Below are 17,487 nucleotides of genomic sequence, written 5' to 3' on the forward strand. Positions count from 1 at the left end.
CGTTACCGGTTGTAACAGGCTGATTCTGCAGGGCAGCCACTTAGCACCAACACAAGCACTGCCCTGTCTGCTGGACTGAGCCATCAGGGAGAGAGAGAGTGAATACAAAAAAACATGCCAGTGGAAATCATAAATTATTACTCTCCCAAGCCAGTTAACGTAGGATGGATAGTCTGAATGTGATGTGGAATGTGTTACTGGTAGCTCAACAAATCACTTAATTGGTCTGCCCTGTCCACTTAAAGGTCCAGTGTGTAGGATTTAGTAGTATCTAGTGGTAGAGTTTTTAAGCCCCTACACTCGCCTTCCTGAAGGATAAACTACTATGGTCACAAATGCATGGAACACCCAATCTAACACCAGTGTTTGGTCTGTCCATTTTGAGCGGTTCAACATGACAGATGTGGTGGAAGATCAGCAGCCTGTAGATATAAAGGGCTTATTCTAAGGTGCACAATGACTGATAACCCTCATCCCTTTACTTTCTGTGTTCTTTTTCTAACCTAGAAAACAGAGCTCCGTGCACTGCTCCAGGGCTGGCATGACCACAGAGTTGAGTATGGCCTGTATGCAAAAACACCACCTCAATTCACTATTACACACTAACAATAAAGTTCTGTCTCTGAGGTGGAAGCTGTTTTTTTGTTGGTTGTTTGTCACTAAACAGTTTAGAAACTGTCTGTGCTTTAGCTATGTTGCATCAGTGGGTTAACAATGTAGTGACTGAACCAGACAGTCAGACAACAATGATGACCTGCTGTGGCCTTGTTAAGTCATAAATGCTGCTTAAATATCCAGAATACAAATGAAGATGCACAAATAAAACACACTGCTAACCTCCACTGACTTTAGGTTAGTTATCTGTGCAGCACACAACACAACACAACACAACACAACACAACACAACACAACACAACCTAAATTAACTTAACCTAACCTAACCATGATGTTAAATAACATAACACAACACATAATAGCTAACAGCTTAACTGTTTGCTTCAGTCTCATCACTTTTTGTTTTCAGTGATAATGCTCCTCTGTACTTTACCTTCACTTGGGATACAAATATAATGAATGATAATGGTGTTCTATGTCTGCTAGATGCAGAAACATCCAACCAAAAAAACAGATTCATGTGGCGTTAAGGAGACAGCATTCTGAAAGCCTGAAACAGCCTCTGAAGAGAGGTCGGAGAGGGATGCCCACAAACATCACAATCATTTAAAGCACAGTGAACCCGTAGTTCTTTGTATGAAACTCTAAACTTAAAACTACAATTCCCTGAAATGTGGCACTGTAAAAATGCAGGATTTTAAGGAACATGCTCTGAGAACTTTCACCATACTGGAGGCATTTTTGCAACACTAGGCTCTATATAGAAATGTGATGGTGGTGAAGTTCCTTTGAGGCACAAACCATATCCAGCTGTGTGTGTGTGTCACACAGGCTCCATCACTCTTATCATGCAGACATAAACATGCATGTACATCACGTTTACAGTCTTTCGGACATAATAACTGTATCATGGCACTCTCTGGACTGTCAGATGGTATCTTGCCTGCAATGGAATTTCCACTTTACTAGCCCTGATATTATCTTCCCACCATGTGAACCCTCATCACAGAGGCAGCTTACACAGAGGTAACTCCATCCCCCTGACTGAGTTAAAACAACAATAGCCATCTCATAAAAAAGCAGGCACTTCCCTTCAAATATTTAGCCATTTGGAGGCTCAAAGACAAGACAATAAAAGAGACTGAGAAGGTCGTGGTGGGGGACGAGCTGAGTCATTTGCATTTTATTGGCTCTCTAATAAGTGTGTGCATACCAAGCTAGGTTTGTGGTAAACTATGGTCAGCCGTGAAAAAGAAAACTTGGATGCATGTAAAACAAAGCTCTAGTGTCAGTTGTTTATCTTTCTTCAAACCAGCTCTTAGTCATTCTTTCCTTTATCCAAACAGTCTGAGGGAGGAGCAGGAATGTGGAGCTGAAGGTACCAACAGAATATTACAGAGATTTAGCTGTGAACAAACGACAAAACTCAGCTCCCATTTTCCTTAAAACTCTTCCTCTGGACCCTGTCTCTGAACTATGATTAACAAAGCATCTGCTGTAGGAGGTGGGACCGGCTATTAGTTTGACAAGTCTGCTGTTAACATATTTCCGTAGACCCATGGCAGACTGTAAAGGCCAACCACCACTTACAGAGAGTTTTCAGTGTGTTTTACTCGTCTGTCTCCATGGATAGATATGCTTCAGTTTCACCAGATGAATCAATCTGCACAAACTCACAAAATGTTTCCGTCCTCTTTTCTCCTCTTATAGGCCCACTGACATGCAATGCCCATAACAATCCTTCAAATCACACAAATTGTGAATAGTGACTCCACAGTTCCACTCTGGCCACAGTCAGTCAGTGGGCGGGAAAAATAAAATAATATAAATGTTATGGGATTTTTTAAAGAATAACCCTTGAATAAGGAAGACTGGATTCAAAGTATTAAGTTTAAGTTGAATTTATTATTCTTGTATAAGAAGGAGTGTTTAACAGTGCAACACACAAAGGGGTTACAGAGAAAATGCTCCCTGAGGAGCTCTAACAGTTGGTTCTTATACTTTTTTTTTTTTTTTTAAATGGGCTGTCTCGGACACCTCCCCACTGATATGGACAATATCATAACGTCCTCGTCCTTTTTTTGGTTATCTTCTCAGTTATAAACATTATGTTTCTTGTCCAAATGATACTTCCATAGCCTGTCTCTCCTGTCCTTGTAGTATTGATTTAGAATTATCTCGCCCTGCCAGCCTCAGTAAAACACAGGCCAAATAAGTGCACGAGACTCACAAAAGACAGGATACACACACTATATGAATTAAAACATCTGAACCCCAGTATAATCCTAATTTTTATAACAATAAAGACTATAGAGAAAAATATCATGAAGGATATGAAGCTTGAGTGAAGTCCATGGATTACATTTAAATCATTATATATGTTTAGTTTGGAGGCTGTGTGTCACTGTACAACTGTACACTTCTTACTTCCTACAGTACAGTATAGTACTTACATTAAATTACTAAATTAGTTGATGAAATGATTTTATTAAAAAGGCTATTAGCAAAAAAAAAGCTACCAAATGGTCATGTTGATGATGGACAAGCATTAAGCAAACATCATATCAAAAATAAAAGTTGGACTTCAACAATGGCATTCTCAGTGGAGTGCAACAATGCTGCTTAAATAACTGTGATGTTGAATCCTGTTGATGCTACACTGACTTGTAATCAAGTTAATGGTGTCTCTGTCATTTCAACTCTGCGTCCGGCACTGAGGGCACTTGAATACAGCGAAAGCCGAGCATTCTGTGACATCACAAGAGGTTCTTTGGAACATTGTCAAATCATGCTGGGATAACATGAGTCATCAGGTTTTACACAAACATGTGGAGTCCATGCCAGCTTGAGTGAATGTATGTAAGCACTTAGCTGGAGCTGGGAGGTGTTCAGCTTAGCTTGTCTCCAAAGTTAAAAAATATGCCTACTGACTATTTTTACATTTATTAAAAACATCACTGTCTAACCTTTCTAGCATAAAATAACTGTTGCTGTCATTTGTACGTCTGTCCTCACACTATGTAACTTTGTGCTTCAGGTACAATTACCCGAGAGAATTACATAATGCTTTACAGCATCAAGTCACACGCCAACTATTTGACTGATTTTAGTGAAACTGGATCATATTTTATGGATGTCCTCCCACTGCTTTATTCCACCCCTGGGGATGCAAACGGAGAGTGGAACGGACATCAGAACCAGAGCCAGGCAAGCATGCAACGGAACCAGTCTTAGTAGACGCACAGTGACATGGACATGGACAGACACAGTTCATCTCTGGATGAAGTGAACAAGGGTTGTACTATCTTTACTTCACAAAAAATAGATTTTTTTGCATGTACCAGACCCAAGACCATGTTATTTATTGAAAGAAGTCTGAGAAATGTTGTTCATACTGGCTTCAAACCAGCCTCAACCTCTAACCTCTAACCTTTCTACATATGCTGGGACTTCAGGTTATTCTTTTGTTTATGCCATTACTATTGCCAACAATACATTTAGTGACTAGTTAGTAAAGACACTGGCAGGTCTGGAAGGATCATAGAATTTGAAACAAATTCTGAATGCTGCTCTAATGGACTGTTTTTTCCACTGTGGTATTAATACTTGAGCATAAGGAAATGATTTGAATATTTTTCCACCACTGTGCAAAACTGATGAAGCCTCTTGGATTTTCTATAATTCAAAGCATATCACGTAGCCTTAAACTCACTATTAGTCACATCACTATCAGGCTGAACACACATCTGCTTTTCTTTGTTTTTCTCCACATTGTGGAGATGAAATATTTTCACCATCATCAGCAATCTGCCTTAATACTGAATAATCCAGAATCCAAGGCAAACTGTGCAGAGTGTTGGGAAATAACTGAATTAAGATGGAAAGTGTGAGAGATGCAGAATCAAATATACATAAACACAAAAAGGCCCTGTGAAGACAGTTACACAGGTAGAGAAGTATGTACCATAAAACATGAGAACACATCCTGGGATACTTTAACAGGATAATTATGAACAGACTCAACAACAGTGCCTGTGGCTCCAAATATCTCCTAATCCAAAAAGACAATTGGCAGGCACATGCTGGAATTCAGCAATATTAAAAACATCCACATGGCCTTCTTCTTCTTCTTCTTCTTCTGGGAAACACTGATAAAAAACAGACCGTTTTCTCCAGCTAAATATGATTGATTAATAACTGTTGTGACAAACTGCCTTAAATATACAAACCAAGTCACAAAACGCTGAGTAGCTTCCTCTGAGTGTTTGTGGAGGGGTTGGACGGGGTGGGTCTCTCTCTCACTTAACAGACTATACAATTTATGTAATGCAGTTCAAAAGGTGATGCAGCTAACTTCCCAACCAAACAACTGATAAAACCCCAGCACACTGAAGGGAGTGTGATCTATGACGTGTTTTGTCTGTGCAGACTAAATCTCCCTGCTCTCCTATGAGAATCCAGTCAGACAAATTCCCCACACTCTATAAATTCACCTTATTTGCCTAAATGAACTTTAGTCAGAAAAGACACTGGTTAAAAACACACTTCATGCAGGGTCTAGCAAAGTTCCTCTCTAAACAGCCAGAAGAGATAACTCAACAACTGACAGCTGTAGTTCTTCACCACCTCCACCCTCCCAGCAAGTAAAGGCCATGATATACTCATAAGTCCTGATAGGAGAGCTTTCGCTGCATTCAGACAGTCTGGATGCCTCTTCTTTGAGCAGTAACTGTATTTGCCTTTGGGGTGGGGGTGGGGGTGGGGGTGACACCTACATCCTGCTCTACTCAGACAGGTAAGATAAGGTGTAAAAGCACCTCTTGAATTGGGTCAGGATCTGTGTTTTGTGCCCACTGTGCCAATATGTTGACATTAAAAGAATGAAGGGGTGGCATTTTTAAATGAAAGGACAGCCTTTAGTCAGATGTCTGATAACAAACTGCTGCTTAAAAGAAGGATTTGTCTATACTTAAAGGATTTGTCTGTACTGTGGCATTTCTTGTAAATAAACAAAAGTGTGGTGTGTACATGCCTGTACATGACTGCTCTACTGGAGGTCAAAAACTACACAGGGAACCTTAGAGATAATCAAACTTATACATACTGTAGATGTACAGATGGTACATGGTCATGATTGTGTTGAGTTTTTTTGTCCTGTCTCCATGTTTGTCTTGTCATTTCCTGTTTTATTTTGAAAAGTGACTCTCCTCTCATTCCAGGTCACTTGCCCTTCCTCCTGTGCCTCAGTCTGATTGTCTTCCCTGATTCCTGGTTGTGTCCACCTGTTTCCCTTTTCCTTCATGTGTGCTTATAGTCTGCATCTCCCTTTGTCCTGTGCCAGTGTGTCTTATCTGTAGTCAAGAGCCACTCGTCATCTTGTCTAGTCACAGGCCGAGTATCTTTTTCACAGTTGTCTGCCCAGATTAGAGGGTTTTTTGTTGGCCTTTTGTGTTTCATTTTCATAGCCATCTAAGTTAGTGAGTTTAGTTTTTCATAGTCGAGTCCCTTTTGTATGTGTTTTGTTTTTGTTCCTGGTGTTTTCTGTTCAGACTATAGGATTTTCAGTTGTAGTTTTCATAGCCATCCCTCTTTTCCAAGGTGCCTTCTGTTGAAAGTTCTCCTTTTGCGGCATAATACAGCCTTTAATTAGCTCTACCCTAACTCTGCGTCCGAGTCCTATCAATGAGCCCTGGGCCTGATAGATTATAGCGAGTGTGGGGCTCATGGCGTATGCTGTACTGATTGTAAAGATCCTTGAGCAAATAGGGATTTCTGACACTGGACTATAGAAATAAAAAATGAATTTGACCATTTTATGAAGACCAGTTTCACACCACAAATGGAAAAAAGCAGGGCGTATATGCTGAACTTAAACGGCCTCACCAAGTGTATTCTGTGAGCTGGCCACATGTACATAAAGTAGACACATTCTGCTCCCTTCTGAACTGTGAGTACCTCAACTTGGCTAAATGATGTCCAATCATAGGAGAAAAAATGAGACTTTAATGCTGAATTTTTCTCATTTGATTCTTTTTCTACTACACATGTGTCTGCGTACATGGACTTGTTCACCAGTATGTCAACATGTATAAAATTGTTCAAATTTCTCTTGCTACCTTCCCTTAAACTTCACATCACTTCAATTAAATGTATCTGTAGCCCCAAATATTTCAGATACTTTATTGTCTCTGTATATAGCAGCAGCCTTATAAACCAACATGACCTATAATAACTTTTCACGAAGGAGCGCTTCAGAAAACCATAATTTCTCTACTTCATTGTGTGCCTTAAAAGTTCTCTGCTTCATCAGTTTTCTCCTGAAGTTTTTCTCTCTTCTGTTCTGTTCTGTTTACCACTTCAGCACTGTCTGCAAAACTTCTCTCCTGTTTAGACTCTGCACATAAACAAACACAGAATATTGCAGCAACACAATGAAGCATTAGAGGAACAGAGTGTTCTCCAGTCAGCCCATGCCATGCTGCCTGCATGCATGCCTCCTACAAACACTTGTAGGCCTCCTCGTCTCTTTCCAGTAATTAGCAGCATATGTCAACATTATGCCTCCATGGTTTTGTTTCAAACGGCAATCAAGATAAGTCCGTCTATGATATGAATGCATGTGATCAAATCTAGTCTTTAAAGCAGCAACATGTGCTATTATTAAAACCTAGCAGCTCTAGGATTATTTAAATAACTGATTACCAAGTAAACAGGGAGAAACTAATGTGTCTTAAACACACATCTTTTGTTACAGCACTCTGCTAACAGAGTCCATCCTGTCTACAAAGCAACACACACTGAGTCCTGTCCATGGGAATGTCTTGCATGGCTCTTAATTAGTCCCAGATCCAGGATTATAATTAGTACCAGACCCAAGACATAGCAGCACATGGCAGTATACTTCCTGGCAGTCATTTCTCTCTGTGTTGTCACCTCACCTCAGCACACACAGGAAAGAGTTAAAAAGCTCTTCGGTGTAACTGTTGTTTCCAGCTGATCATTGTGGTCAGGAACTTTCCTGCCACAGTTCTCACATTCCTTCTGCTGCCAAAGTCCATGTTCATGGCTGAAATGCACCAATTGTCTGATAAAAGACACTCAGCTTTCACAGAGGAGCCTGGAGACAGCGTGATACTCTCCTCAGGATGAGCAGTGTTCACAGGATATTTCACATTATTTTGTTGGATATCCAGAATGGAGAAAATTCATCATCATTTCTTTGGGTTATATCTGTTTTTTTTTATGTCAAATGAAAAGGAACATGTGCATCAGGGGCTCCTAACCCTGTGGGCTGTGGACTGGTACTGGACCAGAAACATTTTCTAACAGTATATTTGATTCTGCAAAAAAGGCAGAATAATAATCAGAGCATGGAATAAGATATTGTTTGTCCAGTGTTTGCAGTCCATTTTCACTTTGGTTAGTTTGATTTACATTGGTGTTACCAAAGTCATAATCCATGACTTTCTATTTATTGGTTAATGCAAATACTGTGACTGAGCATGAGTACAAACAAACAGTTTCACTGCCAGGTCACAGGATGCTGCACAGGCAGGTACATTTAAAGAAATGGTTAACATGACAATTAAACCTGTTAGGTATGTTATGATGCTCTCAACATCAACATTATATTAGAGCTCACTTTCAGACATTGGCTCCTCAGAGGAATTCAGTGTTGCACTTGCTTGTTCACGTGAAAAGAGCTTGAGATAGTTTAAATACTGTGGCCACTATGACAAAGTCACAGTACAGCCCACTAGTTGTAGTATGTAGTATGCTATAATGTTAGGTTACATTACTTCATTTATTTTTAATATTGAAGTTTAATTTCAGGAGCAGGAGTTCTAATTTGAATATCTGTCATTTATATCTGCATGTATCAAAGTATGCATGTAGAAATCTGACTGAGTCTGCCGCTGTCTGTATTGTGGTACAGCTCTGTGTATATCAACACAATGGCACCCTGCAGCCTCCCTCAAGCAGTTTCACACTCCTTTGAGTGTTTGTCACCAGCCAGCAATTAGCTGCAACTTAGAACAAAGTCACCAGTGTTGTTAAGTCGACACTCACACTGATGGAAGAGGGTCGGATAGAAAAATGAAATCTGGAGAAAAATAAACATTAATTAATAAGACCATAATCGCTGGTTTCTATTGGGCGTTGGAAGCGCTACATGTAATACACTCTAAAAACCTGAAGGGTGAACCACTTCTCGAGCGCTGTACAAATGCCAGATGCAACCAGCAGAGATTTGCAAAGTTGTAATACAGTAACATCTGTTTGTATAGTAAAGTCTCAGTTTTCTTTGGAATAGTGTCAGTGTATTGTAATCAATTGTCCTTGGTTCATCTAATTGTAAACCTAGCTATTTAATTTTGTATTTAGAACATTTGGCCTGTATTATGGCAAGTACAGAAGCATATTGGCGATATACAGCAGCAGTAGCTTGCTCCCACCGTCAAGATGAGGGTAGGATTTATTCATCTTATATAACTTTAGTGGATCAGAACATATTAGTATGAAATTAATCTGCAGCTACTCCGGCTCATGATGAGACCAAAATCTTCCTATGGATTCAGTTTTTGAGCTATGACAAAGACCAGAACGTGTGACTACAGGCTAGCAGTTGTTGATCACTTGTTGTTGCCCCTCCTGGATGGTTAAGATGAGTGATGAGTCAGCAGTTGGTATAAAACAGAGCAAGTTTTTCAATCACTGTAAGTCACTGAAAAAATTAGATTCTGTTCTCTCTGCGGCTGTCAGCAACATTTTAGTGAAGAAAAAATCACCACGAATACCCTTCACCTCATTCACCTCCAGTCCATCATATCCAGCATTGAGCTCTCTTCATCTCATTCTCTTCATCACTTTACCACCACCACTTGCTCCATCAGGGGAAGTTTCCTCTACGAATCAGGGAAAAGTTGAGGCCCTGAACACTTCCTTCACATTTCCACAAACTTCAGATTAATGGCCTGACCTCTGGCTAACTCTTCTGGCTTGTTCAGTGCTGCTACACCAGAGTAAACCGGAGTGTAATGTAGTAGATGGCGTGGGCGAAAAAACTCAGCAAAAAATCTTGTACTATGCGCCATGCAACAGTTAATCATCTCTCCTTATGACTGTGGGTTACATCAGTGCCTGGCCTATAGCTAAATAACAGAGCCATTAGTTCATACAGTACATCAAACCACAGACAGGTTCCACCCCACAGTGGCACATGTATTTATTAAACTGCATCCAATTTGATTGGCGGGGCGCCTGATTAAGACAGCATGAGCAGTGTGTTTAGCCTAACGAAGAATGAGACTCACATTAATCATCATCACCTGCTGTTTTATGTCTGATTCATAAAATGGTTTTAGGAAAGGAGCTAGTTATAACAAATGGACCTGGACTGCACCTTTCTAGTCTTCTGACAGTACATATCTCATTCACACATTCATACACTGATGGCATTGGCTGCCATGCAAGGTGTCAACTGCTCATCAGTTTGAGGAGCTAACCATTCACACACCGATGGCACAGCCTTTGGGAGCAATTTAGGGTTCAGTATCTTGCCCAAGATGCAGTTTGGATGGATCGAACCACCGATCTTCTGATTAGTGGACGACCCGCTCTACCTCCGTGCCACAGCCATCCCAACAGTCACAGATAAACTGCTTAGAATGGCTTTGTGCAAAATGAAGCAACGAGTCAGATTATTACGAGAAAACTACAGAGTTTACAACTTATTCTAACAACATGTAGTCACTTACAGTACAACTCAATCAGTAAAAACAGCTCACACTTTATCTGGATGTGAAAAATGAAAGCAATATGATTTTTATCTTTCTTCATTTTTTTTGCTTCATGTTTATTCTGCACCAAAACACTGTGGCTGATTCCTGTTATGTGAAACTCTACTTGGCATTAAACCTATTTCTGAATCTGATCATTTCACTAATGATCTCTGCAAAGAAAAGTATGTGCATACTGCAGTAAATATATGAGGTTAAAGCTGGAGGTGGTTCAGTGGACTCTGGTGGACACAATGCTCACCTTCGCTTTCTCTTAAAATGAGTCTAACTAGCATGTAACCATGGGAACCTTTCTAGACTTTTGCTGCAAAGCGAGGTGACTTTATTCAATCATCTGATAAGCCTCTGAACACACTCATCTGATATTTTTGCTCTGATTTCTGCTTACTTTGGTGAGCACAATGACCATTGGGACCAATGGTAAGAGCTACAAACATAAACACATTTGTTAAAAAATGTGTTCACTTCAACAAAACAGAGGAAAGAAAATCTGTTCAAAAATATCAGAGCTGGGAAAGCAGTTTCCCCAGTCTATGTTTTAAGATGGGTTAAACCAAGTGCAAACCCACGATCACCCAGCGGTTTGAGGACAACCGCTTTGAAGTCGAGCTAGGCGTTATCACCATCTCGGTGTTTTTGGGGCCAGAAGTGACCATATTTGGACAAGCTTGTAGGTAATGTACTGCCAGTTGGACTGTGATTTGTTTCTAATTATGTTTTCAAGCCAGACAAACATGCTCATATTCCATCTAAACAGGAAGTAAAATCTGTTTGAACAGAGACAGTCAGGAACATGATCTGCATTCACATTTGATCAGCACTGCATAGATTAACAGTTTGGTCTGAGTTTCATGAGCTCTGTGTCTTAAACAACCTGCATTATTTTAAATGACATTGGCTTCAATTTAGACCCTGAAGCTCGGTCCACTAATATACTGTATATCTCTGCACACTGTCAACAAGCCCTACTAGAAATAACTATCAATAAAGAAGGTAAGTTTGAAACAAACGTTTTTTTCTGTGTTTGATTACAGAAAAGTATGATGGCCAAAAAAATCAATATTCCCTTTAGTGTACGCTGTCGTGAACTAATTCTCAACATGTGACCTCATGTTCTGAAACGCTACACTCGAATGTAGTGTGAGATGTTCTTGTTCTCTGTATGTTTTAAAATCCCATATTTGGTTTCTAAATGAATGGTGATATGCAGGTATGTTTCTGGTCTTTGTTTGGCTTCCCCATCAGGATTTTGATGAATGTGTCCACAGGGATAATAGAGCTCTCCTTAAAACTTCCCCCACAGCAAAGGAAGGCCCTCTGGCCCCAGTTCCACCAAAAGCAGCTCTGCGTTTCTACTCTAACCCCAACATGGTGAGTCATGTTGCTGTGAGTACTCATTAGTAACAAGCTTCCACCTCATTCACAGCTGCCGCCTAGGCATTCAGCTGTTTTTGGTTCTTCCTCCATACAGTGCTCTCACATCATTTCACTTTATTAACTTGTTATTAAAATCACTCTCACAGATTTATTGTGCTGCGACTGTCTGAGGAGTAACTGTTATTCCTCTGGATTTTTGACCGTCTTCAGTTTTCTCCTTCCACAAGCTGGGACAACAGCCAGTGCACAGCACAAGATGAAACACACATTCTCAATTTGTATTCCCAACACATGCACACGCAGCTAATGAATTGATTTCATTTAAATTCAATCAGAATTGCCATGGTGTGAAATTGGTTGGCAGTTTGTCTCCCCAATATGTTTTTTGTTTTGGAACACTAGTTGTTTCTTCTCATGCAGATGTACATACATGTGGTCGTCGATAACGTCATCGTGGTGTCACAGCCTTTGGGTTTTTTTATAGTGTATTTTCTACCTTCAGGCAGCCATAAGCTTCCATTCATTTGACTGAAGTGACTCTGGTCAGTAGAAACATTAAGACAAGATGTTTGCTGCTCTGACTGGTTTTCCTTGAGCATGTTTCAAGGTTTTACATATTGATTTTTTTTTTTTGAGTTTAGTTTAGAGTTTATCATGTGTGGAGAACCATTTCACTTCTTTTCCGTATGAAATGTGGAACTTCACAAAGAAAAAAGATCAGATATATCACATCACAGTGTAATAATAACTATATAATTAATAATATAAATGAAGTCCTGCAATTTTCATAATTCATTTACAGCTATGCTTTCTCATTTCTGTAAATATATCACAACATTATGGGAGGCCATCATGTTGGTTTGGAGCCCTCAGACTTTCAGGCTCTGCTCTCACATGAACACACAGTGGACGCACAGAATGAAGTTTCTGATGATGTATCAATATCAAATAAGCTCCCACTTGGAGTTCTTTTAGAAGCAGAACCACATTGTGTCTACCTTGTCTCTTGTGGGGGGGGGGTGCTCCTGCCGCGCCCCCTTTCACTTCATACCAAATGGTAAATGGTCAGAGTACAGCTGAAAACAGGAAATCTCCAGCGCTTTCATCCCCCGCAGGGAGAGTAAATGAATTAGCATGACTGACAAAGACGCGAGATCACCTCGAGCTATGCGTTAAATTTACATGACAACGGCACAGTGGCCCTTTGAGTCTGACACAAGCACCTTTTTTATGAGGAGTGGGAGCTGCAAGGAACACATGTCAACAAGTTGAAAGAGGACAAAGACTTTAAGTGATCTCAGAACCCCCCCCCCCAAATCCATCCAAAAGATTTTCAGCATGAAGGTGAAACAAAAACACAAAGTTCAGCTCCTTCAGGGTTTTTTTTACGCGGTTTGAGGAGGTGTCCATATGAAAAGTGCAGCTCGAAGCAGGACAATGGACCTGATCGAGCTCTCAGAACTTTTTACTTTAGTGCAACAAAAACTGAGCTGAGAAAAAGTTCCGTCTGTTGTGTAACATCATCTGAAGGCATGAAGGAAACACAGGAATGCACAAAGCGCGTTCAAACGTCCTCAGATGAGCGTGATGCACAAACCTTTCTGCTGATGACTTGTTGAACATGACTTTTTTTTAATCTGTGTTAGTGTTGTTTAGAAGTGAGAAGTTTGACTTACCGTCACATCTCAGGTTTGCACAAAGGAGCAGCAGGCAGAGCACACTCTTCAGGTTTGGGGCCATAGCGACACTTTTCAGGGAAATCTCAAAAACAGGTCTGAGGAACGTTTCATCCACTCTCAGGGGCTGCCTTCCTCTGCTGGATCTTCTCCTCTTCTTGTTTTCCAAGTCAGCCCAGACAGAAAGCGCACTTTCCAGGTCGCGCAAGAGTCAAGACATGAATGTGCGGGACAGATGCGGGTTCAGAGAGGGAAACAAAGCCGCGTTCATCCCGTGTACGGTAGAGAACGCCGAGAGACGCGCGACTCCTTCAGAGCTGTTGGTCCCAAAGTGGCTTCTGTCCGAGCGCTGAAAAGAAGTGGACGCACGCGCGTACTGACACGCACGCACTTGAGTGCGATGACGTTTTTGTAAAGGGCCCCATCTAGAGCCAGAACTAGGAGCCGAACAGACAGCGCGCGCACTGCTCTGATTCAGTTTTTACGCACAGGTCAACTTCCTCTTAGACACTCTACTATTACATCATTTATTTATGTATTCATTTATTTATTGAACAGTTCATTTCCATTGTATTTAACTGTGATTTCCCCTCTGTTTTGTCTTCTCCACGCTGTCAGAAACACTCCTAACAGGATGTTTGATTTTTAGCACTACATTGAGTTAAATGTAAACCTTTAATCTGAAGACACTGAGATGATTTGAGCCTGCCACAGGTCGAACACCTGAGCATGTATCATACATGGTGTAAATGGCATCAGATAAAGCTCCTTTATGTATTTATATAACCACTGTCATTTAATATTACACTTTGTGGTAGAAAATAATCAAACTAAGAGAGAGAGATTATGAAGTTAACTTGATGACTTGACATTGAGATGAATGTTGAAATCATTATAATCACAGTCAAGAAACAAGCTGAAATCACCTGAGGCAAAGCTCATTGGGCAGTCACCCACTGATCACATGAGTTGATGGTTCAACCCCCAGGCCCAGATTTAAATAGAATATAAAAAGACATTAGAGTCTTATCTTGTAACTCTCTAAGTTATAATTACTGCTCACTAGTTACTTTGAAGCTTATCAAATCAAAAATCAAATCAAATTTTATTTGTCAAGCCCAAAGTCACAAAGTACATTTGCCTCTGAGGGCTTTACAATCTGTACAGGGAGTGACCTCTGTCCTTAGACCCTTGGTTCGAGTGAGGAAAAACTTGCCCACAAAAACCTTTAACAGGGAAAAAAGGTGGAAGAAACCTCAGGAAGAGCCACAGAGGAGGGATCCCTCTCCCAGGATGGACAGACGTGCAATGGTGATGACCGTGTCTGCCTCCTGAACCCAGAATGGTAGTTTGTTCCACAGAAGAGGAGCCTGATAGCTGAAAGCTCTGGCTCCCAATCTACTTTTGGAAACTATAGGAACCACAAGGAACCCAGCGTCCTGAGAGCGCAGTGTTCTAGAGGGGTAGTAAGGTATTATGAGCTCTTTTAGATATGATGGTGCCTGACCATGAAGAGCTTTGTAAGTAAGAAGAAGAATTTTAAATTCTATTCTAGATTTAATAGGCAGCCAGTGCAAGGAAGCCAAAATGGGAGAGATGTGATGGAAGAATGCAGTCTTTGAAATTTGTTTTATGTGGACGTTAAAGGACAAATCCTGATCAAAAACAACTCCAAGACGATTCTTTACAGTGGAGTGGAGGCCAGGGTGATCCCATCTTAAGTAACTAAGTCTCTAGAAAGAGAGTTTTGAGGTGTTTGGGTCCAATTACAAGAACTTCAGGTTTGTCTGAATTTAACATCAGAAATTGTGGTCATCCAACTTTTTATATCCTTAAGGCCTGCTTGGAGTTTAGTTAACTGATTGGTTTCATCAGGTTTGATCGATAAATATAATTGGGTGTCGTCAGCATAACAATGAAAATTGATAGAGTGATTCCTAATAATGTTCCTTAAAGGAAGCATATATAAACTAAATAGAAGTGGTCCTAGTACAGAACCTTGTGGGACTGTGTGACAAACTTTGGTATGCATGGAGTATTCATCATTGACGTGAACAAACTGAGATCGATCTAAGAGATACGACTTAAACCAGCTTAGGGCGGTTCCTTTGATGCCAGTTTGATGTTCCAGTCTCTAAAAGAATTTGATGGTCAATGGTGTCAAATGCAGCACTAAGATCTAACAGGCAAGTACAGAGATGAGTCCTTTGTCTGATGCCATTAGGAGGTCATTTGTAACTTTGACTAATCGGTCTCTGTTCTATGATGCACTCTAAATCCTGACTGGAAATCCTCAAATAGACTATTGTTGGAGAAAGTCACACAGCTGATTAGCTACAGCTTTCTCAGTATCTTAGACAGAAAGGGAGGTTTGATATCGGTCTGTAGTTGGCTAGACCTCTGGGTCTAGAGTGGGCTTTTCAAAGCTTTTTAAAGCCTATACGTTGTACATTGTTGTATTCAGAATTAATCAGAAATACTTCACAGGGGGGAGTTATTTTTGTTACATACTCCAGGTATACAACAAACAAAAACAACATATGTTAAACAGTAATCATGTATAAGAACAATATAAATATATAATAATATATAATATATATATATAAAAACATTATAGATTATGACCGCAGGCAGGAATGATTTCCTGTGTCACTCTGTGTGCTGCTGAAGGAGCTCCTCTGCAGAGCCAGTATGTCGTAGGAGGGTGTGAAACATTGTCCCATATGGACAGAAGCCATGGTCGTCAGGTGTCCAGCTCCTCCCCCACGACATCACCAGCTCTCCTGACCAGTTTGTTATGTCTGTTAGTATAGTACATACGTTACATACTTCAGATGCACACAGCAGAGCAGTAATAATGTTCAAATAATACAGACAGGAGCCTTTCTGCCGAAAAATAAATACTTTTGATATTCACGTTCACCTTGGTGATAATGTGTCTGTACTTTGACTAAAGTGTTAGCCCTGTTCAGGCTGTACAGCTGTATAATGTCCTGTGTGTCTGGAGTAGCTTTGTCAATGTGAGGCAATAACCAGACGAGAGACATCCTCTCAGTTTGAGATTACACATCCAGGAAACAGAGCTGGAGCTGCAGGCGTGCACTTTAACACTCATGATGCATTGTCACAGACCAATTGTTTACAAAAAATACACATAACCATTTTATACTAACAGGAAGTGTGAGTGGGATTTATTTTGGATGTAAACAAACAACAGAAGATGTGAGCAGGTCATTCATTTCCTTTGTGTACTACATTGTGGGAAAACAGTGGGTACCAATAATATGTGCTCAAAATCTGCTTAGAATTGTCAGGGTATATGGACACATTTACCAGACAAAGAGGCAAATGAAAAGTCACTTTTGGTTGCATCATGGGAAATGTAAGATCCGGGTTTTTTTTTGTTGTCTAGTTCTAAAAATGAATAATCAGACTGTCTGAGCCTCTGCTCTGTCTCTTATGATGCACCCAACTTTATGAAGAGCAATACAGAATGACTGGTGTACGCTTTCAATTAGCTTCCCCTGCAGATGTATGTATCAGAAACAGCTGCATGGTCACTCCATAGAAATAAACAGACAACATGGCTTCATTTAAATCAGATATATTTTATATTTCATGAAAGTAAAGTGGCCAGAAATGCAACGACCTGAATGCAACAAACAAGAGAAGTAACATGGACTGGAAAACAACCTCCAGTGACAGTGGCATATAAAAATCACTTCATGTGCTAGTAGACTGCAGACACATTAAAAACAATGAGCACAATGTCATCTCTTTGGTCAGTTTGTAAAAAGCAACAAGTCATCTGGAGCAGAAATCAACTCTCCTTACTGCAGCTGTTTTTCTTCATTAATGACTGAGAGCCATTATTGTTTACCACAGGAAGTCCTGCTAAAGATCACACTTCCACTCACAACGACATACAGCATGTAGTACATGTAGTGCAGTTGACACATGATAAATGAGAGTAAACAAAGAATTATTAAGAGAATTCAAAAAGAAAGATAAGGAAACGT

General features: G+C 40.3%; 2 protein-coding genes across 2 annotated transcripts in view; both read right to left on the reverse strand.

Moving 5' to 3' along the window:
• The window catches only part of ror2 (receptor tyrosine kinase-like orphan receptor 2), a 45,778-nt gene extending 31,934 nt beyond the window's left edge, over window positions 1-13,844 (reverse strand). Inside the window, exon 1 of the mRNA XM_019272150.2 lies at window positions 13,469-13,844. Coding sequence (XP_019127695.1) covers window positions 13,469-13,532 — 64 coding nt within the window. The 5' untranslated portion in view covers window positions 13,533-13,844. The remainder of the gene's footprint in view (window positions 1-13,468) is intronic.
• A 3,212-nt stretch (window positions 13,845-17,056) lies between these two features.
• The window catches only part of sptlc1 (serine palmitoyltransferase, long chain base subunit 1), an 11,725-nt gene continuing 11,294 nt past the window's right edge, over window positions 17,057-17,487 (reverse strand). The window contains exon 16 of the transcript XR_003463336.1: window positions 17,057-17,425. The gene's annotated coding sequence lies outside the window, so the exon portion shown is untranslated. The remainder of the gene's footprint in view (window positions 17,426-17,487) is intronic.

Source organism: Larimichthys crocea, chromosome I (genome assembly GCF_000972845.2).
Source record: "Larimichthys crocea isolate SSNF chromosome I, L_crocea_2.0, whole genome shotgun sequence".
Lineage (NCBI taxonomy): Eukaryota > Metazoa > Chordata > Actinopteri > Sciaenidae > Larimichthys > Larimichthys crocea.